This window comes from Cnephaeus nilssonii, assembly GCF_951640355.1.
Source record: "Cnephaeus nilssonii genome assembly, chromosome: 10".
NCBI lineage: Eukaryota > Metazoa > Chordata > Mammalia > Chiroptera > Vespertilionidae > Cnephaeus > Cnephaeus nilssonii.
This window is the reverse complement of record NC_137081.1, coordinates 41013646-41039759: the sequence shown is the minus strand read 5'-3', so window position 1 is coordinate 41039759 and position 26114 is coordinate 41013646. Positions and strand designations below refer to the sequence as shown.

The window sequence follows — 26114 nt, the reverse complement described above, 5'->3', positions numbered from 1 at the left end:
AAGACATGGTACAAATTGATTTAGCTCATATTATATGCTCCCTTCTCTTCTTAAATGGAAAACTTTCTCAAACTGAATATTTATTATTACTATCATCCTTTGCATCTTTACAAAGCTCAATATATAACAAAGGATAAATATAAAATTTAAGAGTGAAATATAGGTAAAAAATCCAAAAACCATTACCAGACATGAGGGTGGAACAAATAGTAAAGCTTTTGTAGCTTATAGAAAATTAAATGCCTGAGAAGAATGATTGGGGTTCATAGTGAGAACTCCAAAACATTACTGAGAGGCTGTTAAATATGAAATTTGTATTATGAATCTTCCAGATATGATTTCAGAATCCACTGGTAGACCATTCCTTCTGTTGTATGAATAGGATAGGAGGTTGATAGGATCATTGAAACAGCATGCAGAATTTTTTCATTTTCAAGAGGCTAGAACATGGAAACAATGTTCTAGGATTCATGTGTCCTAAGTAGAAATACAAGGATAAGAATTAAGAACTTAGTCTAAAGCTACCTATTATTAATGCTAAATATAAATTATGAAATAGTATGATTATATCTTATGCTCATGTTTGTATATTTAAATTATTAATAAATGGAGAAGAAACATGGAAATTGGCCAATTGTTTATTGTCTCCGCACCATAGCACCACAATTTTGTTATGGCACAAGAATTCCCCGAGTCTTGCATATTAAAAACCAACCAAACAAAATCATCAACAACAAAAAATCCCACTTAGAAGATCTATGCAAAATGTATGCATTATAAATTAATGTAATTATAAGGGTTAATGTTGGAGTACAACACAATATTCTTGAAATGATTATTAATGCCCAGATGTCCTACACATTAACTGAATCCTGGACTTGATAGTGCCTCTTCCCTGGATAATGTAATATTATCATGGAGGGTTCCCTCAGGATATAGCAAAGCACAAATATGCAAAGAATAGGGAACACAGGCATTAGAAATACTATTTAAACACAATTTCCTCATTCACTTTTGAATTTTCTCATACACTTCTAGGGTTCAAGTTCCTTTTATTACATTTCATTTCATGAGATTACTAAAAAGAAAAGTTACAACTAAATTATTTTAACTTTTAAAGGGTAAAAATTTCAACAAATGTAAAGAAACCAAAGGATAACTACAGACAAAAGAGAATACCAAATATAGATAACAAACATGCCCATTATCAGACATGACTACATATTCCATCCTATAATCTCATAAATCAAAGCTTTTAACTGTCTGGATTCATATGTGACCGTATTCTTTCCAATATGCATTCTTTCTTCTTCCAGGGGTTGTTCAATAACAGCAGGAACGTTCCGGCCATAAACTTCACAGTGTTCTAGAAACTGGACACATTCTTGTATAACATTGTCACGAAGCATGATTGTGTGTTTTGACATGTTTTCTAATAAGGACAAGAAGCATCTTTTGGCATAGTACCAGGTATCAGTTCCCAGTTTTTTATTGTAAGGTTCCAAGCTTTTGATAACTCGAGAAATCCCAAAGTCATAATTTCCTTTGGCACAGTAAAGTGTCCCTATCACCAAATTCACAATGCAGAGATGGTAGGTTTTCTTATCTGGGTCATCATAGGAGAGCTGCTCTTCCTCTTTTTCAATCTTCCTCATCAACTCCTCAGCTTCTTCATTTTGACTTGTCATAATATATGAAACACAGAGGTTAGCCAATACAATAGCACTGACATTCAGGATGTTGTCATAATGCTTCTTGACTATGGGCTCATAAAAACCAATGGCTTCTTTGTATTTGTTTTCCTGCATGAACAGAACATGAGCCACGTTCAGCTTCCATACATCATGGTCATTGCAGAATTCCACAGATTTGCGGAAGATCTTTTCTACCATTGAATAATTTTCAAGGTTCCAGTAGATTTTTGCCTGGGCCATCAATACGGGAATATACTTCTCCAGGATGTCATCATATTCATTCACTGCCTTTTTGACCCCTTCATCATCTCTACTGTGTCTTGCTTCCTGCACTTGTTTAGTGAGTCTCCGGAGCTGCTCAGTCAGCATCCCGGCTAGCCCATCAAGCTTAATGAAAGCCTCTTCAGGAGCTGTCTGGCAAGTAATCATGGCATCTAAGAAGTCATAGAGATAAGGTGTGAGGAACTTGTAAGTCAAGTGGGCATTCTCTGCCAGGACATCTGCTGCTAGGTCAAAATACTCATATTTGCAGTAGAGCAGCAACAGGTTGCCAAAGGTCTCTGGGGGAAAGGGGTTCTGTTGGAGCAAAAACTGTAGCTTTTCAAACCCTTCTGTAGGCCTGGCATCCATATTCATCAGCGCCTGGTTGTGCAGGGTCACAGGGTCTAACTCTTCCTCTGCCCTTGGTGGCATGTCAGTGAGGGTTTCCTGGGCCACCTCATAGTTTTTCAGTTGGTATTCTATGGCTGCCTTAAGGTTGAAGGCTTCCACCAGTGCAGTCTGGTGAAGAACTAAAGTGTTGCCAACACTGCGAAAATCAATTCCCTCCGTGGTCATGCCCACACCTAGCTCTGGGTGCTGGCGGATGCCATGCTCAATAATGTCTGCAATATGCTTCAGAGCCGAGGCATATTGTCGGCTGCTGTAATAGGCCAAAGCCAGATTGTAGGAAAGGTCAGGCTGGTAGCCCGAGGCCTGCAGGGCTGTAAAGAACTTGGAACATGCAGCTTGATACTGTCCCTCCTTGTAGAGCAAACAACCCAGGTTGACCTGGCTATCTGACTCGTTCTCACCCCCACTGTCTTCACCCCCTTCCCCACTCAGTAGCTGCTCCACCAGGCTCCTGGCCCCGGGGAGATCGCCCTCGCTGTACTTGATAGCAGCTTGTAGACGGAGGACCCGGCTGTGGTAGGCGGGGTTGTCCAAGAGGAGGAAGGCGACCCGGGTGGCCTCGGGATAAAGGCAGGCCTTGTACAGGGCCTGGGCCTGGTACAGGCGGTACTGCTCCAGCTCCGGGTGCAGCTGGCTCAGCTGCTCATAGCAGTCGGCCGCCAAGGGGAACTCCTGCAGGCGGTAGTAGCAGTAGCCCAGCAGCGACAGGCCGGCGCGGCTCCTCGGGCTCCGCTGCAGCTCCCTGCCCAGCAGCTGCACCGCCTCGGCGTAGCGGGAGTCCCGGATGAGCCGGTACACGGCCGCGGTGAACTCCCCGTCGGGGATAGGCGTACCGCTCAGCCCCGCCATAACCGCCAAACGCTTGTGCGTTCCAGTTACCAAGGCAACAAGCCAACCGGAAACGGAAACCTCCTCGCCCGGATATTACTTGGCTACGGAAGGAGATCGTTAGTCATATAAAGGAATCACTGGAAAGAGTCTCTCGAGTACTGATTCAGTCCTCGAAGACGACTTGCGGAGGAAATGAATTGGGAAAAGAGAGGAATCCCCTCCTGGTAGTTTTGAGGCGGAAACTCTACTTCCCGGCATGCACCGGTCAAATGTACCCAGGCCCCTTGGGAGTTGGCCGCTTTGCTTTCTGGGAGATGTAGTCTCTGAGGGAGGGAGTCACAGCCTGGCAGATGGGCTTTCACTGGCTTTCTGTTTCTATGTAGATAAGGGTTGCTTCCTACTTGTTGTGTCATCTTGGTCTTTGGCGAGGGGGAGGAAGGTTCGTGGTCGTGTGTCCTGTATACTACGTGCTGCATACATGTGTTGTTTCGCGTTTTGTTTTTGTAAATTAATGGGATAGAAAAGGTGGAATATTTCCTTGGAATTCCCCTAGACTTCTGTTTTTAAGCTGCCTTGAGGGCACACTTTGTTAGAACATAATATGCAGAGACCAAGAGTCCTTATTTTTTGCCATTTCCACAGGAAATGGTTTTGTGAATCTTATCAGGTATGAGAGTCTTTAAATTTTAGATCCAAGTATCTCCCACTTCCCTTTTTAATAAATAAGTATTACTGAGTTGGTGTTTAAACTTGGCTGTGTTTTCTGCCCTGGTCCTCCAAATTTTATTGAAATTAAGAAACAAATCTTCCTTGCTCTCCCTATATCTCCACTGATTTTCCATGATCTGTATTGACCTGTGTATACTAAGGTGACCAGATGTCCCGCTTTTGGAGGGACAGTCCCGATTTTTAACAATTTGTCCCGCGTCCCCCGGCGTTTTAAAAAAGTCCCGATTTTTTGAAAGAATGCACGACAAGCTAGGGAACAGCGGGAGAACGGGAAGGGAACATAAGCTTTTCGGCGGCCATGTGGCTATTTAGCAAGGATATGAGTTTTATATTATTTTTGTTAATTTTATAATGTTAAACTTTAATAATAGCAAATAATTGTTGAGAACTGATTATCGAGAACTGCTTATCAAAGTTCGCATTGTTGATCAGTTGTTAGAATTCGACCACCATTGTTTGGACTTAATGAACAATGGCATTTTTTGGGATTGGCAATGACGAAAACATTTTGTAACTGTCTCTCAGACGATACACATCGTACTGCGTGCTAGCAAGCTAGTTAAACAAGTGATGTCATTACAAATTAGCTATTCAGATCATTTAGGTAAGTAATTTATTTATTTATTTCATAAATACATAAATTTTCTTGAATTTAGCAGACAGTACTCGTATTATTTATATTTTATAGTGGCGGCAAAAAGTCTAGCGCCGGCCTTGAAAGTGACACGACTTACGTTATGGCAAATTCAGAGGAAAAATAATACAAGTTAGTATAGTTATTATTTAGAAAGAAATATAGGATTAAAATAATTTTTAAAATATAGTTACTTTATAACAATCAAATTAATTTAATTTATAAACTAACAATAAAATATGTTCATGTAATTATGTACCTACTTACTGTGTTTTTAAGCAATATGTATATAATAATTTATAATATAATTTTAAATTATGTTTTTTAGATTTTTAACATAATGAGTAAGAAAAGAGAATGCAAATTCAACGATGATCTAAGAAGTGAATTTCCTTTTATTAAAAAAAACAAAAGCAATTACAATATAGACCAAATTTTTAACCAAGAACCCCCCCCCCCCCCCCCCCCCCCAAGGTGCCAAGTTGTATGACAGTGGATTAGTGTCTTTTTTTCTCCATTAAAAAAAAGCAACCAAGTTTGTTTGGGTAATAGAAGTGTGAGCTTCCAGGGCTGAACTGTAGCTGTGAGCAGATGTTAAGAAATAATGTGGGGGTGGTGTGACTCCTAGTCACTTGGAATAGCTAGGAGGGAACTTTTATAGACTTGCAATTGCTCCTATCATAAAGCAACTGATTTTATGTACTAATTCAGTCTTTTCCTTTGCTCAGAAACTGACAGAGCTGTGTTCTTATGGGTGGAATTGGACAAAGAAGCTTCCACTGTATGAATGTCAAGGAAGGGACAAACTACACCCATTTCAGCAGGGTTGAGTAGGGCTCCGGGCCACCTATAGAAAGCAGTTGATGACGATCACCATAACCTTACTCCCAGGCTTATTTCAACCCAGTCTCTGTGTGCACCATTTAAGGGCCTTCAAACCAGGGAGGTACATGGGTTGAGGGATGCTGGCTAGTGCTGCTTAATATTTGAGGGTGAGTGGAGGAGGATCTTCTCCTCTACAGCTGCCTAACTACCCTTGTCCCTTGGAAACTCAGGCTCAGTATTTTAAAATCCTTATGTATGAACTGTTACTGTGGGTAAGTTGCTATTAAATCAAGGTAAGATGATAGAACATGGAAACAGGAAATTGGGTTATATATCTTTAGTTCGTCTGTTTCTCAGAATTGCATCATGAAAGCATTCACCTTCAAATGGCTTCTTGGAAACATAAGAAAGATAAAAGGACTATCTGCTCTCTGATCCCTACAGGTATCCGTTGAGGTTCCCCTCTTTGTGTTGGTAACTGAGTGTGGCAGCGGAAGGGGCAGGAGGGAGGCTGTTCTGTGTCTTCCCCCTTATTTCATGTGCTGGCTTGACAAAAGCAGGACTTTCAGCTTAGACAGATGGAGGGCAGGTTCATTTTCAAAATGAAATGAGTGCCCAAATCACCCTGTGAAATTGGCATGACCATCACTGCTGCTGTGATAGACTTTTATTTTGCCTCCTATAGGCAGTTGGGAAATAGATTTGGGTGTGTTGTTTTTTTTTTTTTTGTGTGTGTGTGTGTGTGTGTGTGTGTGTATGTGTGCAGGGGGAGAGATGGTGAAAGAAGATCCTTTAATTAATGATAGAAATTCTGGAAAGCAATAGATGACATAAAATGTCATAAGGATCAGTGTGTTTCCAACAGGATCTTGAAAATCTAGAGCATATATCAAAAAAAGTAACTGTATCGTGCCATTCCTAGCAATAAAGAAGAATTTAGTGGTTGCAATAAAATGATTTAGTGCTTCATTGAAAGGAATTACTTTGGGAAAACGGCGTTGGATTTTGCTGCATAAGGGGAGGCATGTTTACCACATAGAATTCCATTCAGGCAAAATGTATAAAAGCCAAAAGCATTTAGACCAAGCATGTTTGCTTCTTAACATGCTATGTTTCTGCTTGCCAAAGTGTGAAATGATCAAATTCTATTTGTGTTGTTAATCTATTTGTCATTTTCTTTTAAAACTAGTTGGAAGGTATGTTTTCTTATTAATTCTGTAAGTATCCTATTGGTAAACATTGGTAATTTATGAACATCTCCACAACCATAGCCGTGGTCAGACATCTTCCTTAATAAAGGAAGACCTTCTGCAGAACCATTTTCCAGTTGTTATGTCTTTCCCCATTTAGTTCCAGGCCATTTTCTACAATATGGTCAGTTTGGGGGCTCAGTTATCTTGTTTCCTCCTCCCCCATCTTTCACCATAACAGAAAAGAAAATAATAAATTAGTGCCAAGTTGGTAATGTAAATGACTGACTTTTAGGAGTAACTGTTTAATCTTTTGGAAAGATTGTATTCCAAATCAATGCTTAAGAACATTTATACTCAAATGGTGAGACATTTAACCTCATTATGAACTCTTCTTTCCTGGTAATTCCAGTTTTATTAATTTTTAAAATTTGATTTTCTTCTTGAATATAGCTTTTTTTAAAATCAAGTAGTTTATATTTGGGGGCTTACAGTGTTATGATCTAAATGAATTTATTGGAGATCATAGCAGCAAATGATTTATAAAAGGAATTAGAGAAGGCACAACTGTGGATACTGGCATTTAAAAATAATCCATCACCTACCCAAACAAAGAACTACTCTAGCCCCTGTGTTTATAAAGGGTACTTTTTGTACCAAGACCAGGTCCTGCTTTGCCTAACTTCCCTCATAATCTTTAAAGCTCTTCTGTGAATTTGGTGATTCTTATTGTTGGCCACACTTGAAAAGCATGGATTAAGATGCTAGTAGTTGCTGTAGCCAGCACGGGAGGACTGGTGATTGCTTAAGCTGGCCAGTAGGGGCCACACTACACCTCTTCCCTCTACCCCCCCTCTACCCCCCTCCTCCCCCCCCACCCCCTGGGTACCTCCTCTTCAGTCATTTGAATTGGCTTTGGGTCATTTGCTGCAGTTTGTTCTAATAGAACAGGCACAACACTGTAAGAATTTTAAAGTTTAAGCACCGAAGCCGTTGTGTAATTGTATGGCATCAGTGTGGCTGACGGCCCTGAATTGATGCAATCCCCCTGTGTAATTGCCCATGCAAATTTGAGCAATCTGTGAGGACGCTGGAACCTGCATTTGGCTGCAGACTCTTCTCCCTCTAGGAAAACTTCAATAATTCGAATTATTTTGTCATTAAAATGTTCCAAGGAGACGGCTGTCCCAGCATCCTTCTCACACAGGCAAACATCACAGATCCAGGCAAGGTTAATGGGCTAAAAGTGATTGTCACAATTTCAATTGTTGGTATTCAGATGCATGCTTGCCTCTTTCAGTCCTTATATCCCCCCCTATGAAGAGAAAGAGTATTCCAAAGCTTTAGTTAAACCTTAAGCATTTTATTAAAAACAAAGATATTTAGGTCTCTTAAAGCAGCAGAATATTTCAAAATCATGGATTAGTTGCTTGTGAAATGGTCCAGCCATCTATAATGTTGTATTCTTACAATGAAACATCACCCTGGGAAATCTACACAAAGGGAGTGACTTCAGACAACTCAATTGAAAACATATTTCCCTCCTTTTGTGTAAAGCAATAATTAGGAAGCAAATCAGTAGGAGATCCTTTTTAGATTATTGTACATAAAAATAAAATGGCAAAAGCAATTTTTCCCTAAGGGAATGAGGCCCAACAAAACCTAGTCTACTATTTCCACACCACCATGCCCTTCCTGCCTTCCTTCCCTCCTCTCTCCCTTCATTCCTCCCTCTCCCCTCCCTCCCTTTCTTTCTATTTTTTCTCTCTCTCTCTTTCTTTTTTTTTTAAATTCATCTCAGTATGATTTAATCTAAATCTGAAGAAAAAATGATATTGTAACAGACACATATGCACACAGAAAATAAACACAAAGATAAATGATGGCCTCAAATAACATTTTTTTTCACAGCAAATACTTAATTTACTTAATAAAACAAACATTTCTGTAGGAGTGTATACATTCAACAACATTGTTATAGATTTAATACACAGATAAACATCTTTAGCACTGTTGAGAAATGTACCAAATATGCAACAACATTCAAAATTAAATTAGAAAAGATGTACAACCCCACATTACTAGCTGAGGTAAAGGTAAACAATGTAAGGAGGACATCAGTCATTACTAAATCCAGGTGCTCATCATGAAATTCTCCAGACACACTGCATTTTATTTCTGCCAGCTATGTGTTTTATTCTATTATTGCTCACTTATGAAACTTAGGAAATTTTGGCCTCCTTGTAGCCAGACTCAACCTTTAAATTTCCTGGTACATTTGAGTTTTGGGAGTTCCTTACAGCGCATGGCAGAACAACAGGTAATGGAACTTCACTACAGTGGCTCTGCCAGAGTTCTTAGGTTCCCAAATCAGGTTTTCTTCTGTTGCTTTAATGAATCCTTTCTGTTTTTTTTGTTTGTTTGTTTGTTTTCCAATTAAAACACTTTTCTTTATATTTAAATGTGTTTAGATTTCAGTCCCACTTGAAGGGAACTACTACTGGAGATAAAACTGTTATCTTATGTTTCTGCTATTCAAGAAGAGTCAGCAGGATAAATTGATTTTAAAATAATTGTACTGCAAAGTAAATTAAGCAGACTCTGTCTAATGACCTAAGGCAAGTGGAAAAAGTATGAAAAAATTTGATACATGAAAACAGCAACTGAATTACTTACCAATAATATTGTTATTACACTAACAAAAATTTAAAGGTTATTTCTTTTTTTAATTTATCTTTATTGTTGAAAGTATTACAGATGCCCCCTTTTCTTCCCCATTGACCCCCTTCCCCCTCTCCTCCACGCGCCCCCCCCCCCACCTCAGGCCTTCACCACACGATTGTGTGGTTATTTCTAACCTAACATATATGTAAATATAAAATACTTGGAAATGGATAGACATCTCAGATTTTACTTTTTTATTTTATTTTATTTAAATTTTATTTTATTGACATCTCAGATTTTAGAAACAGAAAACACACATGCAATTTTAACTTCTTTTGACTTGCTTTATAAATTTACTTTTAAATTAAATTGACCACCATTTATGGGATACCTATGATATGAAATCATCTAAAATTGTCCTTTATGCGATAAAAGGATATATTTTTTAAAAATTGTACTGATGATAATCTTTCATGATCACTAGAGGCAGGCTCAGACATATCTGTGGTGAGGTTATTTTTAAATCTACCCCATATATGTAACTTTTTATTTTGTCTTTAATGAGATGACCTTTTTAGGTATATTCCTATTTTATTCAAGAACAGAAAACAAGACTGCTATCTGAGGACATTTTTTGAAAGTTAAATACGGCTGGTCCTTTGGTGTGGAAATGAAGTCAGTGCTCTTATTTTACCAAACAGAAAACCTGAGACCTGGAGAGTCCTAAGATCACAGGTCCAGCCCGTAGCCAAGGCAGGATGGAGCCCTGGACCTGCTGTGCACGGATGGCGCCCTTTACAGTTTGCCAAGCTGACCCTACTGGCCGGGCTTGCCAGCTACAGAGTAGGTTGTGCATGTGTTATCTCCACACCGACTAGTAAGAGAATAAAGAGCATCTCTAAAACAAATGCATCTTGTGGCGAAAGTAGGATGAAGTAATTTCAAACATGAATGCAAGCGACTCGAAGAAGCAAACATAATCTGGTCAACTGGAGGTTTTGTAAGAAGGCTCACATTTTAAATGCCTTCCTCCAATAGGAAATCAACATAATAATAAGGATTGGGGAATTTCGCTTTCTCTCTTTTGGAAAAGCAGAATATATGGGTAACTACATATAGCTCACATTCTTGGAAAATTATACATTATTTAGAAAAGGGATTTAAAAAACCTTAAACTCCCAAGAGTTCAACCTCTAACCCCCTGGGTTGTTGCTACCCTCCTTTCCCACTGCCTGGGTCGAGGAGGAACAGGCCAAGGCATTAGTCAGCAGTTTCTGAATTCTGACCCACAATAGGAAAGATGCTTCCAGACAGGAAAAATAGATGGAGGCAATTACAAACAGCTGCTTGATTGATGGTTGACATCGTCAGGGCCCCACTGTATGGCAGATTGCAATGATGTTGAACTCCCCTTGCTACCAGTGGACGTTGCTATTGGCAACCGTGCAGTGAAGCCAATAAAAAGGCAAGGAAATGAAGGGAAAACTCAACCTTAGTGGAAGCCGGAGGGTCTGTGCTATAAATTATGTTCCCCTTAGCAATATGCAGCCTCAGTGTTCAGGATCGCTATAGTGCTTGTAGCTGCCTGCAGTCTCCACGGGCCCTGGGTCCAGTTTTATCACCAGGCACATGCTTTAAAATGTTGCTGGAGATAGACTGGCATCCGTCTGTCTGGGCTATTTATGTTGTTGGGGAGGATAACAGATGTGGGTTCGTCTCGGCCTCACCCGGTCTGCTTTTCAATTCCCGCTTGTGATATAAACCTGATCTGGCACGATAGCCAGCAACACCTGCAGTGCTTCTGAGCTGCAGACGCCCAGGGTCTGTCCCTAACTCCACCCACCCTTTGTTCCTCACCTGAGGAGAGACAGCCCGGCAGAAGCTATTTCCTTTATAGCAGAGTGATTCCGAAAACGGGCTTAATAAAATCCATAAATCTGAACAGCCTCCTCTTACCTGCTCTGCGGAGGCAATTTTTCCTGCACTCATTTTCTCCTCTAGTCCCTCTAGTCTTCCCTGCAGAGGCAGCTGTAAAGGGCAGCTAGGAATATTATATTTTAGGACTCCCACTCCTTCCTTCTCTCTTTGTCAAACCCCTCCCTGCTCAAGTATCTCTCTTTTCTAAGCAATTGATGACAGGATTGTGCACGCCCAGGTGATTTGGTTACAAGTGCGTTTGTCTGTGTGGATTGACTTTCACCTTCCCTTTGGCAGTTTTCCGACCACCTGCCTCAGTCGCTTCTCCTCCTTGCCCCCTTTCCTCCTCCTCTTCCTCTTTCTCTTCTTTTACCCCTCTTTGCCTGGCTTATAATTTTACTTTGTTTCTTGCCACCTGGCATCTTACTTCTTCCCTGTGTGCATCTGCTCTTCCCTCACTTCCGCTTTGGTACCTTAATTTACCCATTTTTTAAAAACACATGTCCTGAATGCCTGCTTCATGCCAGGAAAACAATGTTCTTTGTGGACCTCGGCCCCTATTTCCTTAGTATTTGAGTAATGAAGTTAATAACTGATACTGGCCAGGGGCAATAAGAACAAAACATGGTTTTAGATTTTTCAGAGCTGGAGTGAACTTCAAGGTTCCTCTGGTCCAGGGATTTTCAAACTCCTCAGAGCCCCTTTATGGAGCACCACGTATGTAATCAAAGACATGCGGGTGTGCAGGGGCTCTGGATCCCCCAACCGGCTTCAAGTGGAGGACTTACGGAGGATGCTTTATATCTCGGAGATTCCTTGTGAGATTTATTTGAACAAAGAGTTACAAGGTTAAAGCGTGTTTGAAAACCATTTCCTAGTGTAGTCTCATTTGACAAATGAGGAAACAGACTGACTGAGAGAGGTTAGGTGAAGTGTCCAAAGTCATCCAGTCACTATGCCAAAGCTAGCCTCTCACTTCCCATTCTTTGGATAAGGCATAGCATGACCTCAATCTCAGGTAAAATGGGAAACAAAGTGGCTTTCTAGTCATTGCATTTATTTCATATAGTTTATTCTCACCCATTATAAACCTGGCTTTCAATAGAATATGTGGTCTCTGCCTAGACCATTATTTGTTAGCCTGCCATACATTATTTCTAACACTTAAGGAAAAATCCAAAATTGGAGACTCCTGCATTTGCCTGTAGGTTGGTGCTGATAGTGACTTTCAGTTTTATACAAACACCATCACTAGGAGAATTCAATGTAGTCAATGATCATTCTCCATGGTGCTGCTGTGTCCTGTTGAAATGTCTGGCTGTTGGAAATAGTTTCTAAATGTTCATATGCCACTTGTGGTAAATCCAATTATAGATTTTCTTTCACCCTTACTTTAATTAAAGCCTATTAATCTATTCCTTCTGGGAGTAGAGTTGGTCTACAATGAAGATTGAATTAAAAAACTGAAAAAGGGGACCACCATCCCAATGCAGTGTTATGAATCTTGTATAAACCCCAATCAGACAAACACATTTGATGTATTTCTACTACAGATTTTTTTTTTTAGGGGAAATGTGGGAATAGTTGGTGTTGGTAAGGATAATATAGTTTATCTTTTACAAGTCTCTTGGCTCTGAGCCATCATTAAGAAGCTTTAGGATAAAAATAAAATACCTCTACAGAATACAAATCAGGGTTCTTAGGACAGCCTGGCACTGAAGGGCACTGGGGAGAGGATGCAAGGGCAGGCATTGTTGCCTTGTAGCAAATAAAAGAGCCATATACAAAATGAAGCAGCTCTAGTGACGCCCGTACTGGTCCGTGTTCCCTTGGGTCAGAATGGGCAGGGCCGCCTGGATCCACAGCTGTCCCCTGCCCAGCGCCTGTCTCAGTCTCAGCTCAGTCTGTTCATCATGGAAAGTCGAGGGTCCTGGGGTGTGCTCCCCGCCCCACCTCCTCCTCTGTCCTTCCCGTCACGCCCTTCCCTGGTGGCCACACTTCAAGGTGAAACCCCAGGCATGCTTCCCAGCTCATCCTCCAGACTTTCTGTCTGTCTGAGCTTAAAGGAACAATAGGATGAAGAGCCTGGACTTTCAGGCTGCAGTCATTTTGCAGCAGCAGCTGACCCCGAGGGTTAGTTACTGTTTGCCGCGGCCACCACGAGGCCCGCAGAGCAGGGGGAGGCAGGTGAGACCAGCAGCCTTTTCTGGTGCAGCTCTTCCCACTTACTTCTGTTCTCAGACACCGAATCCAGCATCGGCTTCAGTTTCACATTGACCTTCACCAAGGCCTAAAACAAGACAATCAGAAGGTGGGGGAGAGAGGAACGGGAGTCACTGACATGATTTTCCAGCTTTCACGGGGAGAATGGAAACCGGCTGTGAGGAATGAAAGTGATGATTATTTGGTAACCACGATCTATTTACAAGAAGTACACATGCATCGAGTGCCACTGTTTTATACTAATAGAGCCGATGCAGAAAATGAAAAAATAAGACAGGTGGCTGTGTACTACTCCCGGGTGCCAGCCAATTAGATTATGATCCTGTTTTAGATCCACATGAAGCAAGAGGAAACAAAATATCTAGCTCACACATGTCTTCTAATAGGTGTATCTTTGCCTGCCATGGAGGCCTCCAGATCTCAATAGACCATGAACTTAAAGTTTTACAAAAATAAACTTGCCGTTTGCTCCACCGGAGATGACTCCAGGTGGACTTACCTGAATAAGAGGCCAGGTGAAATCTTGAAACAAGAGGAGATTCTCATTTTTAAAGCAAGGATCTTGGAACTGTGCCAAAGGTACAGATCACTGGGAAAACGTATGGAAATAGACATAAGGGAAAAGAAGAAGTGGGGGGGGGGGGGGAGGAGAGGGACAAAGGGGTGTAGGAGAGATGAGGGAAGAGGAAATGTAGGATGTAGCGACTGACCCATGAGGCTAATGAAGGTCAGGATTTAGGGTCCTACTGTAGGAGACCCTTCTAAATATTGCCTTTTTACTTAACTATGTGTGTGTTTTTAAGTCCTCTACTCCCCAATGGTATAAACTTTTGGCCTCGCAAAACTTGGATCACCCCTAAAGGGGAACAAGGATCGTGGAGCTGTGGGGTGTTAGCTCATGGAAAGGTAACACTTCCCGTTTCCTCTTCAGGCCTCGGGTCCGTGTTCTGTGGTCACAGATGAGATCCCCAGGGGCGTGGAGACACCTTGCAGGTGTGCCTGCCCCGTGCACCACAAGGGAAACAAACCACCGGGAAGCACACCTCCTGCAAAGCTTTCTCCCAGCTTGACCGGTGGCTAGGGGGCGGCCAAGAGCAAAGTCCTCCACAGGAGGAAGAGCTCTCTTCCCTGAGCCTGGCTGCAGCCACCTGTTTATCTCCCCCCCAACCCCCCCGCCACCCCCAGCCCACCTCCCTCTCCAGCAAGTGATAGGACCACAGGTAAAATGTAACTGGACGCAAAGTAAGTAGGTGAGGGTTGCAACGCCCAGAAACAACTGGTATCCCTCTGAGCGGTAAGCACGCCAACTTGGCTGAGATGATGTTCTTTCACATCGATGTCCCTTACATAGAGCATATTCTCTCCCTTAAAAGTGATACTTACCACACCAAGCAACAGCACCTACATTTTTTGTTGTTGTTAATCTTCAACTGAGGATATACACTGAGTGGCCAGATTATTATGATCTCTGAATGCATAATAATCTGGCCACTCAGTGTGTGTGTGTGTGTGTATTAGAGGCACAGTGCATGAATTCGTGCATGGGTGGGGACCGGCCAGCCTGGCCAGGGGGAGGGGACATGGGTGGTTGGCCAGCCTGCCTGCTGGTTGAACTCCTGGTTGAGGGGACAATTTGCATATTAGCCTTTTATTATATAGGATTATTATATAAGATATACACTGAGTGGCCAGATTATTATGCGTTCAGAGATCATAATAATCTGGCCACTCAGTGTATTTTTTCCATTGATTTTTAGAGAGAGTGGAAGCGGGGGGGGAGAGACAGAGAGAGAGAAACATCGATGTGAGAGAGACACATCAATTGGTTGTCTCCCCCACGTGCCTGACCTGGGCCAGGGATTGAGCCTGCAACCCAGAATTGAACTTGGACCCCTCAGTCCGAGGGCCGATGCTCCAACCACCAAGCCAAACCACTAGAGCAACATCTAATTGTAAACCAGATGTATTAGTTATTCCATACAAAAATAAAACAGCCATATAATAATTCAGGCAGCGATCAAAATCCCACCTATGTCCATGAAAAAAATGCAGGTGCCTGTTCCTGCTCAACATATAGTGTTTTTGTTTAGCCAGCAGAGTGAGGTAGCAACCAGGGCCACGGTTTCATTTAGCATAGCTTGGCACCGGCTTCTCTTCACTCTGCTCAGGCCTTTTAATTAAACTGACTACTGTAATTTCTATGGAAATTAGTGTTTATGTTATTTTCCTACTACAAAAGCATTTCTCTAGAACTATTTTTTTTAATCCCAGGAGCACAAATTGGATTTTTTTTCTGTCTGAAATGTAATTAAAAACTCATTTGATTACTATATTTCTGGCTCTGTTTTACTTATTAAATTCCAGTAATCAGTTTTCTTTTATGAAGCTGCTGGGAAATGATCTCAAAAGCAACACATTTTTCTCTGCTTTGGCAGGTTCCTGAGCATTTTACTAAATTACATTCATAGCACCTGCCCATGATTCGAATTACTCCACCGATTTATTCCTTAAACCATTTAAGTTTGTTTGGCTTAGTCCCCAAAAGAGGTTTCTTGCCTTTATCTAGCTCTTTGTTCTCCCTCTAGCTTCCTTTGTGTTGAAAAACATCTTTTGGGGGAGTACATATTTCTCAGAATTCCTTCTCTCTGCTACGTTGTCCTTAAACACAGAATTGACATTCTAGACTATCATTTTCTCTGGCAGGTGCTGGTTCTAGGCAAAGGTAGAGAAAATACAATCCTGAAGAATTACTCCCCCACACACTACAAATGTGTTACACAAATGCAGTTAACTGAGAGAATACAGAACTATCAGAATATTAGGAAAGCAAGGGATGACCCACACACCTAAGTTCCAAGGTCTATCGGGAGGAGAATTGCTCCCAGTATTTAGAAAGGCATGGGTATTCCTAAAAACTTCTCATCTGCAAGTGCCACCAGATGAGTTCTGTGCGAATGCCTCTAGGATCTGTCTTGTTTGACTTGCTGTTCACTCAGAGAAAAAGAAAGAAACCACTTCTTGCCTGTCTGCTCATACACAGAGGGACTCAAAGGTACCTATGCTCTGTGCCATCAGCCCGGGGCTGCTGGGTCTCCTCTGCGGCATCCCTGTGGCGTGGATTTTCAGTTTTTATTCATGTCCAGAGGCAGTAAACTCACTACTTCCCAGAGGCATTCAGTTTATTTTTGGTTTTGATTTTAGAGTGCTGTTCCTTACATTGAGCTGAAATCTATGTCCCCGTAACTTCTACCTGATGGTTTCAGTCCTTGGGGTGCTTGCCCCTTAAACCAGAAGCTACTTGGGCAATGTAGGACTGATGGCTCATGTGCCGCCTCAACTGTAGAGTAGGGTTGGATCTGACCCAACAACCCAACCTGGGATGTGCTGCATCCTGGGGGCAACTGTGTGGATATCACTGGGGCTCTAAGCTCCCTCCTGGCCCACCACAGGCAGGGCCTTGGACACATGCTCTAAGGGACACAACCTTAGGCATCCAATCATCCAGGTGGCTTAGGAACCCCACTTCCTTCCTGATTCAATGCACACCCCATTGTTGAGTCCACTGTGACCATCATGTACAGTTTATTCCATATTTTACTGTTTTGAATAAGTAATATATTCACATAGTCCAGTGGATACAAAGGGTACAAGAGGTACAGTGTAAAATTTCCTTCATTCCCTGCCCCAGACACCTAGATTCTTTTTTAGAGGCAACTTGGGTATCCCTCAGAAACATTTTATGCATATGTAAGCATATATACATATATACGCATCATACATGTAGATGTACATAATGTATATATGTAGATGTATATAATGTATATGTGTAATACATTATACATATTACATATGTATATTTGTATAATTTAATTGACTCCCTCACCATTTTCTTTCAGAGAGGGAGTGAAATCAAAACTTTGTGGAGCCACAGTATTATAATGCCTGAGTGAGAACAAGTGTGCTGTGTAGAAGTTAGAACTGCAGGATATAGGGAGGGGAGGGCCCACATTCCAATATTCCATCGCTATGCCACTGAGTTTCTCTTCTGCAGAGCTTACTCTGATATGAGTTCCTTCTACTGTAGTTTTCCTCTCAAAAGCTGTATTTTTCATTTATAGAAATTTGATTTGGTTCTTTTTTCTAAAACTTTCCATGATTCTGTTTGTCATGCCCAATCCTTCCCCTACCCACTTGAGCATATAAAATATAATAAATGTCTTAATGTCCTTTCTATCAATTCTATGATCTGTATCACTTCTGAGCCTGTAATTGATTTTTCTAATTATTATAGGTCTAATTTTCTTGCTTCTTTGCATGCCTGGTGATTTTTTATTGGATATCAAATATTGGAAATTTTATGTTGTTGAGTGCTGGGTTTTCTAATTTTTAAGAAATTTCTTTAAACATTTTTCAGTTTTGTTCTGGAATGCAATTAGGTTACCTGGAAATAATTTGATCCTTTTCAGGCTTGCTTTTAAGCTTTGCTAAGTGGGTCCAGAGCAGCCTTTAACCTAGGACTAATTTGGGCCCCATTATCGGAGACAGTAATTTTCTGAGATCTATACCAAGCACCTCATATACTTCAAGGTTTTCTGTAATAGTCCGTTTGGTGGGAACATGGGCTTTTCCCAGCCTGTGTCAGCTCTGAGGATTGTTCTATTTGCTGCTTTTTGCTGGTTCTCTCCTCAGCCTCAGTAGTTTCCTCACCTGCATGTGGTGAACAGCACTGAGGACCCAAAGCCCCTCCGCGGACCTCAGCTCTCTCTCCTGCCACTCCCTTCTCTGGTGCTCTTCCCTGGGAACTCGGATCTCCTGGGCCTCCCAGACTCCGGGCTCGGCCTCCACAGTGAGACCGCTGGGCTGGGCTCGGCCTGGGGTCCCCCTCTGTGTGGCAGCCTAGAAACTCTCTGCAGGTAAGAAGCTGGGATGGTTGTAGGGCTCACCTCACGTGTTCCCTCTCTCAGGAATCACTGTATTGTGCTGCCTGTTGTCCACTGTCTGAAACCTTTCACGCATTTCTCCTTCTTTTGGCCTCTGTTGTGAACCATGGCCGGCAGTGGCAGCCTCGCATTATTGGTGTTAAACGGTCTTGGGTACAGTCCCGAGAGTTCCCAGGGAGCGTGGGAACAAGGCCTTTCTTCTTCCTATCTCTAGCTCCTAGCACAGTGACAGCCCCTCCTCTAACCCTCCCTCACCGTGCTGGTGGCAGGAAGAAGGGGCAAGGCCAGGACAGCTGCTGCTGGTGGAGAGCAGGGTCAGGACGTTCTGATCTGTTACAAAATCCTGCTGCAAAAAACAAACGCAGAATGATTCCCTTGGGAAATGAACATCGAATTCTCTCTTATTACCATTATTCCCAAGGCCTTGTGTTTACGGTATCAGTGCACCAAGCTGCTCTGAGTCAGATTCCGGCCTTGCTTTTGCTCTGCCATCATGATCCACATCTCCTATCACTAGTCCCATAAGTGCCCACATCACTTATTGGAATTCAAGTGCTGGATAGATGGGCAGATGTGAGACAAGGGAACAAGCAAAGAGAGAGCCATGCTCTTAGAGCGAGTTACTACTCCCATTCTCTGCTGTTGGAAGTGGGGCACAGAGGAACCCCACCACATGAAAACCAGCTTTATCTTGGAACCCAGTAATGTCTAACTATGTCATTGAGACCTTTTAAAATGTGGAGGAATTCGTCTGAGTTGGCCATTTATTTATTTATTTTAAAGCCAAAGAAAAAAGATGGTTTTCATGTCCTATTATTGAATTACATATTTCCAGAGTGCTGACAATAGGACTTAGTATTTTTCTGCTTTCCCCCATTCCTACCTTACCCAAGAGAAATAATCAGAAACTAAGAGGCCCTAGCTGGTTTGGCTTAGTGGATAGAGCCTCTGTCTGAGGACTGAAGGGTCCCGGGTTCGATTCCTGTCAAGGGCACATGCCTGGGTTGTGGGCTTGATCCCCAGTAGGGGGGGTGTGCAGAAGACAGCTAATGAATGATTCTCTCTCATCATTGATGTTTCTAAAATATCTATTTTTTTAATCCTGTATAATAAAAGAGAAACACGTAAATTGACCATACCTCCAGAACGCCAACCAGCCAATCAGGAGTGAGTATGCAAATTAACCCAACAAAGATGGCCAGTTAATTTGCATACACAGGCGCCAGGTGGAGAGCAGAGCAGGAGAGCCGGCAGAGAGTGAAGCGGCTTGGGGAACTTGGCTCCCCAAGCTGCCAGACGGAGAGTAGAGAGGGAGAGCTGGCGGCTTGGAGGACTTGGCAGAGCGGGAGGCCGTGGGACAGAAACAGAGCAGGAAGGGAAAACCAAGAGCATGGGGAGCACCAGGAATTCTGGGAATAGTTCTGGTGGCAACCCCAGGACCGGAAGCGGAAGCCCAGAGTGCAGGGAGCACCAGGAATGCTGGAATCGTAGTTCTGGTGGCAGACGGATCTCCTAGACACTAGAGCAAAGTGAGCCTGGAGCAAGTTACTGTTGCGGTGGGGGATGGAGGGAAAGCAAAGGTCAGAGACATAAGTAAAATCAGAGTGTACAGGTAAAATTAAAGGGAAGATATCCTAAAACTTCCAGGAAATATCCACCAATGAAACAAAGAAAAAAAATGCCTCTATTATTCTGTGAGCAACAAACCAAATTGGGTTTGGGTCTCAGACAATTCGCTCATATGATTGCAAAGACAGACAGAAACTCCCGGATTGGAGAGGGCTCCCTGAGGGCTCCCAGATTGGAGAGGGTGCAGGTCGGGCTGAGGGACCCACCCCCCGTGCACGAATCTTCATACACCGGGCCCCTAGTAAAATATAAAAATAGACTTTGGAGCCCTTCTCAAATATCTGTTTGAGGCAATATTCCCGTTATGAAGAGATGATCATTTTACTACTGTACTATTTACTTTCTAAGTGAAAATGTCAAAAAGCCCACTTAGGGGTTGGTATTTTGTAATGGAAAAACAGCCCGGCTGGCGTGGCTCAGTGGATTGAGCATTGTCCCATGCACCAAGAGGTTGCTGGTTGGATTCCCAGTCAGGGCCTATGCCCTCTAAAAAATCAACTAAAACATATAAAAACTTAAAAAAAAAAAAAAGGAAAATCACTGTCAGGATATGACCAACTGGTGTCCTCTCTGCTCAGACCTTCAAGAGGAGGGGCAAGAGAGCATGCAAGTGGCAGCCGGCTCCAAAACGCTTTGACTCCACATGACTGGCCGGTTGCAGGTGCCAAGGGCATCTCTGAGAAACAAAGGAGGCCTCCACTTCAGGTAAGTGACTTCAGAGAGAAGTGTCCAGTGCTGGGAGCAAATCCAAACTTTAACTAGTGAACTGTTCAACTGCTAGTCCTTCTTGGTTCCCAAAGGTTGAGATTATTCATGATTTAATCTAACATATTCCTGAGTTTCACATCCAGGCTGCAACGATGCAGTTGGCTAAGAATCACATTTGCCAACCTACCCTTCCATTTTGTTGTAAAGGCCAGAAAGTGAACTGATTGCCCCAAACTGAACTCGTCACCTTCCCCCCAACTCTCCTCTGCTCTCAGGGAACTGAGCATTCTCATCTCCACCAACCACCCACCCAGAAATCTATGGGTCACCCATGACATCTCCCTTTCCTCCCACACCCAAAATATCGCCAAGTTGTGTCAATCCTACTTCCAATGTGTCTTTGTGACAGTCTATTGCCATTTCTACAACCTTAGCTCAGACTACCATCATCTCCTCAGCTGCTTTAAACCTGCTGCAGCCTCCTCACTGGGCCTCTGCTTCCCCTTGTTCCTGTCCAGTCCACTCCCCACATTGTGGCCACCCTTGAACGGTCACTCCAAATCACACGTCCAACCTCGCCTCTCCTTACCCTGAACCTTTCAGTGGCTCCCGCTTGACACAAACGTGCTATAAGACCCTACCAAAAAAGGAGAATTGTAGTATTAACAGAGAACTAAATCCAGAAACCAAACAAAAGAAGAAATAAACCATAAAACCCGATGGAAATTTGGATTATGGTACCAAACACAGAGTTTAGCCTGTGTGGCTCAGTGGTTGAGGGATGAACCATGAGTCAAGAGGTCACGGTTCAATTCTAGGTCAGAGTATATGCCCGGGTTGTGGGCTCAGTCCCCAGTAGGAGGCAATCCATAGATCATTTTCTCTCATAATTGATCTTTCTAATTCTCTCTCTTCCTCTCCCTTCCTTTCTTTGAAATCAATTAAAAAACATACAAAACACAACCCACCATATTCAAAACACAGAGTTTAGAAATGCTAAAAATAATCCCATCAAATTTTCTAAAATCTTTCTATGTATTGTAACATTTTCCTGAGTGAAAAAAAATAAGCTGAACTCCACATGGTGTGTTTGCAGGGGACTAGCCTAAGTGCTAGTTACTACATGTGAGAGCAGATGGAGCTGGCTGTGGGGCCCAGATGGGAAGCAGCAAACAGATTCCTCCTATACCTCACTTCTTCCCTCCCCAGTTCAATGGCCTTTGAAACTCAAGGTTGTGTAAAAATTAATTTGCATTCAATTGCTTAAGATAATGTATTAACTACCATAGGAGGCTTCCAGCAGTTTTTAAAACTTGCTTTGAAAAACAAACAATCAAACACTAATGGTGAACACAGAAGCAAACCAAGACTTCTTTGGATAAATATTTTTAAACACTCACATTAAAGAACCCAGCTTTAAAATAAGTCTTTAGTGTGTAATTGCTAAAGTCAGAAAATTAATAATCATTTACATAGGTTACACATAGAACATGCTAGGCATTGTGCACTATTGGGTTCTTTATAGGCTAGAATGCAGTGGAGTATAAAGGGCTCTAGCCTTATGACTTCTGTCCCATTTGGGGACAGAGTCATTTACTCCATCAGGACTGTGATATTTCTAACAGAGATTGCTACTTTGCCTTCCCAGTATGAATTTGGTCTTCCTTGAGCTTCGGAATGGCCAGCGAGGTATAAGCGGAATTCATAAGGAGGAACTTCTGAGACAACTCTTAAGTGGGAGTTTATGCAGCTTGGAGGTGCATCCTTTGCCCTTGCCTCTCTTTCTTTCTCACTGCTGGAATATTAACATGATGGCTGGAGCTACAATGGCCATCTTGTAATTATGAGACACCCTTGAGTATAAGCAGGGACTGGGTTTCTGATGGCTATGGAACTGCCATATCATAGCAACCTCAACTTGACTTCTCTGGGTTATTATTTATCACAGAGAGAAAAACAAATTTCTCTTTTGTTTAAGCTCTTGTGATTTCAGATCTCTGCATGCAATTCCCGATTGAGAGAATCAATGCTATGTTGTAGGTCTCCATTTTCTGTCTACCTGTGCAGGTGTCAGATGATTCTAGGCATTTTTATTCTTGAACAAAGAATCCTGCCTTGGGAGTTATACGTTAATGTGTTTTGGGCAATGGGTTATAAGTGGACTGTAGTGGACAGCAGAAGCTACACCAGAATCATTCCATGTGCTCTGAGTAGGCTCATAATTCAGGGTCGACCAACAGGCGTGCCCCAGGGATTGGTGGAAGGATGGGGATAGGCATCAAGCTGAGGCAATAAGAGCTCTCTCTAGGTTTTACATGGAACTACTGAAGAGGAAGTTTTGTTTGTTTTTATTTTATTTTTTTGGTGTGAATAATTACTGTAATAAACATGTGATCTTAAAGCTGCCAAGACATGTGAGGAAAGCCTGGTTGGGTGAAGCCAAAACATACCTCAGAGGCAGGGAGAGGGAACGCGCGTTTTATGCTGGCCTTTGACTCCCCCGATGCAGCAGAAGGCACCAGCCCACTGTACCTCAAAGCTCCCCAGTTACTTGAGCTAAAGAAATTCCATTTCTGTTTAAACTAAGTTGAGTGAGTTTCTGGGTCCCAAATAGTGGGTCTTTTACTATTGTCATTTATTGTTCTGTCACCCCCAGGAATTACTTGGGATTGACCCCCCAGACTTGAACTGGTGGCTGATGTGAGGGAGTCTCAATGTTCCCAGCATAAACAGCTGAGCAGCCCTCGTTCCCCAAGTTAATGAGAGCCAGGGACCAGCTAGCAGTTCTCTCTCTTCTTGAACCCCCAGAGTCTGCCAGACTCTTTAAAAGTTTTTTAAAAGGTTGCTCATTCTTAGTCCGCCATGGTATGGGGACTCAGAAAATACTCTGAGAGGATGCCAATTCCTTCTGGCGGCAAAGTCAGCAGGCCTATGAATTCTGGTTTTCAAGAAAGGAGGACTCAAAGGATCTGGTGGCAGCATCCATTTAGCCTGGATTTTCTCTATGAACCAAGAGAACTCAGACAGAAAGGAAAAACAGCAACTAGATGTTATTTTCTCCTTAGTGGGAGTTCAGTATTATTCCATGATTATTGTATTGGGTGAGAGTATTTTTCCAGATGGGAAGACTATTTTTGTATATATGATATTTACTCTGTGGATTTGTTACTATTCAGTAGTAACAGGTTGGCTATATCAGATTTTTGCAAATGTCAAAAAATGTCAGGACTTTGTTTTGTTAGTGATATTTGAGATCTTAAAACCTAAATAATATGAGACAGTTACCCAAGTAGCAGTAAAAATGATAAAGCTACGGAGCTACTAATGCTTAGTATGAGGCAAGCAAGCTCATTAGAATCTACCGAAAGAATGATTCAGATCTGTAATCAGAATCCTAAGGGCATAGTCCAGCCAAATTATAGCATCGACGTTTGCAGCATCGATGTCTAATATCCTGAAGACTAATTATAGTGCTAGTAATAACTTAGGGAGAGGTCATTTTCCTTCCAGGGTCTGAAGCAGATTGGTAGTGCCTGTAAAAGTGAAAAAGCAACAAAGCGTTACAGTGATTTTCTCTTCCTCTTGTCTTTACTTTCCATTTCCTTCGTGACCTCTCAGGTTGCTTGGTTAGCTTATTTTATTTATAAGCTTAAGGATTCCTTTGTGGAAAATTATATTTGCAGATGACATTAACATTCTGAATGTACGAGACGGGGATTTTAGTCTCCTTGGGTTGATAGCATTGTTATTTCCATAATATAGGGCAAGAGTCTTAAATTCAGATGTCTCCAGGGCCAGGCCAGTAAAGTTAATGAATGAAATATACGCTGCATGATACAGTTAGGAGTGGTGGGGCCTATGGCAAACTGGACATTTTTCAATTTTAAAAACAGCATTCGACTAAATAAGTAAGTCTGTGGGCCAAATCTGTTGTGGGCCATAGCTTGCTCACTGTGATTGACAGTGAGATACATCTTGAACTAACCAGAGTATTCAATGTGTCCCATGTACCCAGTGCCATGCTAGCACCTCTCCAGATGTGAGCTGATTAACTTCACAACAATGCTGTGACGTAAGTCTTCTCTGCCCTGTTTTGACAGACGAGGAGACTGAGATGGGGAAAAATAAGTTAAAAGAGCCAAAGTTTACATGGTCAAGTGTACAGCAGAGCTGAAATGTCAGTCTGGGCCCGTCTGAGTACAAAGCTCATGGTGTCTTCACATGAAAGATCTCAACTGGGATGTTGGTAATGACAGGTGACTCACACCTAACTGTGGTGTGGGGACAGTGGGCAACTCTTTTGTCCTAGTGTCTGTGACACTGTTTCAAGACAAATTTACAGGAGGGATGTGACCTCTCTGGTTAATGAAGAAACACCACCTCCCAAACATTAGGTGTGGACAGTGAATCTTTTATTTGTGACACATCTACTCTCTCCTGCCTTGAGAAAATAAAACCAGGGTTTTAGGTAGTAAATAACAGGCAAGCTCAAAGACAGCCAGTGCAAATGGAAGCAAAGAGAACTGTCTCCTCTGTTATAATGAGTCCCTCTAGGATCCTGTCATAGGTGATCCTGTTGGTTGGGTTTTCGAAGCAGATTGGTAGCTAATCAATCATGCTCGCTGGGTAGGCAACAGCTGACTGGGAAGGAATGGCTGCTGACCCAGAAGCCGCAGCCTTTGATGAATGGGGTTTCATATAAGAGGTGGTTGGAACATGTAAGTAAAACACAGCCACATGGTAACAATCCACCTCTCCACACACCAGCATGCTACCTGGTAAAACTGTGCAACTGAGATTTTAAAGAATTAGATAAAATCTATTATTTTTGCAAAGTTCAGTGTGTAAAAAGGGCCATATTTAAAATTTAGTTTGTTGAGTTGCACAGAGTTGTTTACTATAGATATATTTTTTATACTGCTTATGTGTCTTGAGTCCTAGGGTTCCCCAAACAAAATGGGTAGGGCGCCTCTATGGGACCTCTAAGAATAGATACTAGAAGACTCTATTAGCATTTGCTCTTCTATTTTTTAGCTTAAACTATCATCCCTCAGTATCTGCAGGGGATTGGTTCCAGGACCCCCATGGGTAACAAAAGCTGCAGATGCTCAAGTGCCTTATCAAAAACTAGAGGCCTGGTGCACCAATTCGTGCACTAGTGGGGTCCCTCGGCCTGCCGGCAATCAGAGCCAATTGGGGTCATCTGGCCCAATCCAGGGGGAGGGACCACAGGAGGTTGGCCAGCTGGAGAGAGGAACCGCAGGAGATTGGCCAGCCATGGGAGGGTGGCTGTGAGAGCCCACTGACCATCAGGGGACAGCTCCTGCGTTGAGCACCTGCCCCCTGGTGGTCAGTGTGTGTCTTAGCTACCGGCCAGTCATCCAGTCGTAATGGTCACTTAGGCTTTTATATATATAGATGACAAAGTATTGGCATATACCCCACATATATCCTCCTG

General features: G+C 42.4%; 2 protein-coding genes across 2 annotated transcripts in view; both read right to left on the bottom strand.

Moving 5' to 3' along the window:
* Positions 1–694: 694 nt before the first annotated feature.
* On the bottom strand, positions 695–3229 carry LOC307106333 (intraflagellar transport protein 70B). Its single transcript, XM_079782728.1, has one exon. It carries the CDS (start codon positions 3213–3215, stop codon positions 1218–1220), a length of 1998 nt encoding a protein of 665 aa, XP_079638854.1. The 5' UTR covers positions 3216–3229; the 3' UTR covers positions 695–1217.
* Positions 3230–13290: 10061 nt separating this feature from the next.
* Positions 13291–26114, bottom strand: part of PDE11A (phosphodiesterase 11A) — a gene marked incomplete at both ends in the record, with an annotated part of 280406 nt that continues 267582 nt past the window's right edge. Inside the window, one exon of the mRNA XM_079783142.1 lies at positions 13291–13446. Coding sequence (XP_079639268.1) covers positions 13291–13446 — 156 coding nt within the window. The remainder of the gene's footprint in view (positions 13447–26114) is intronic.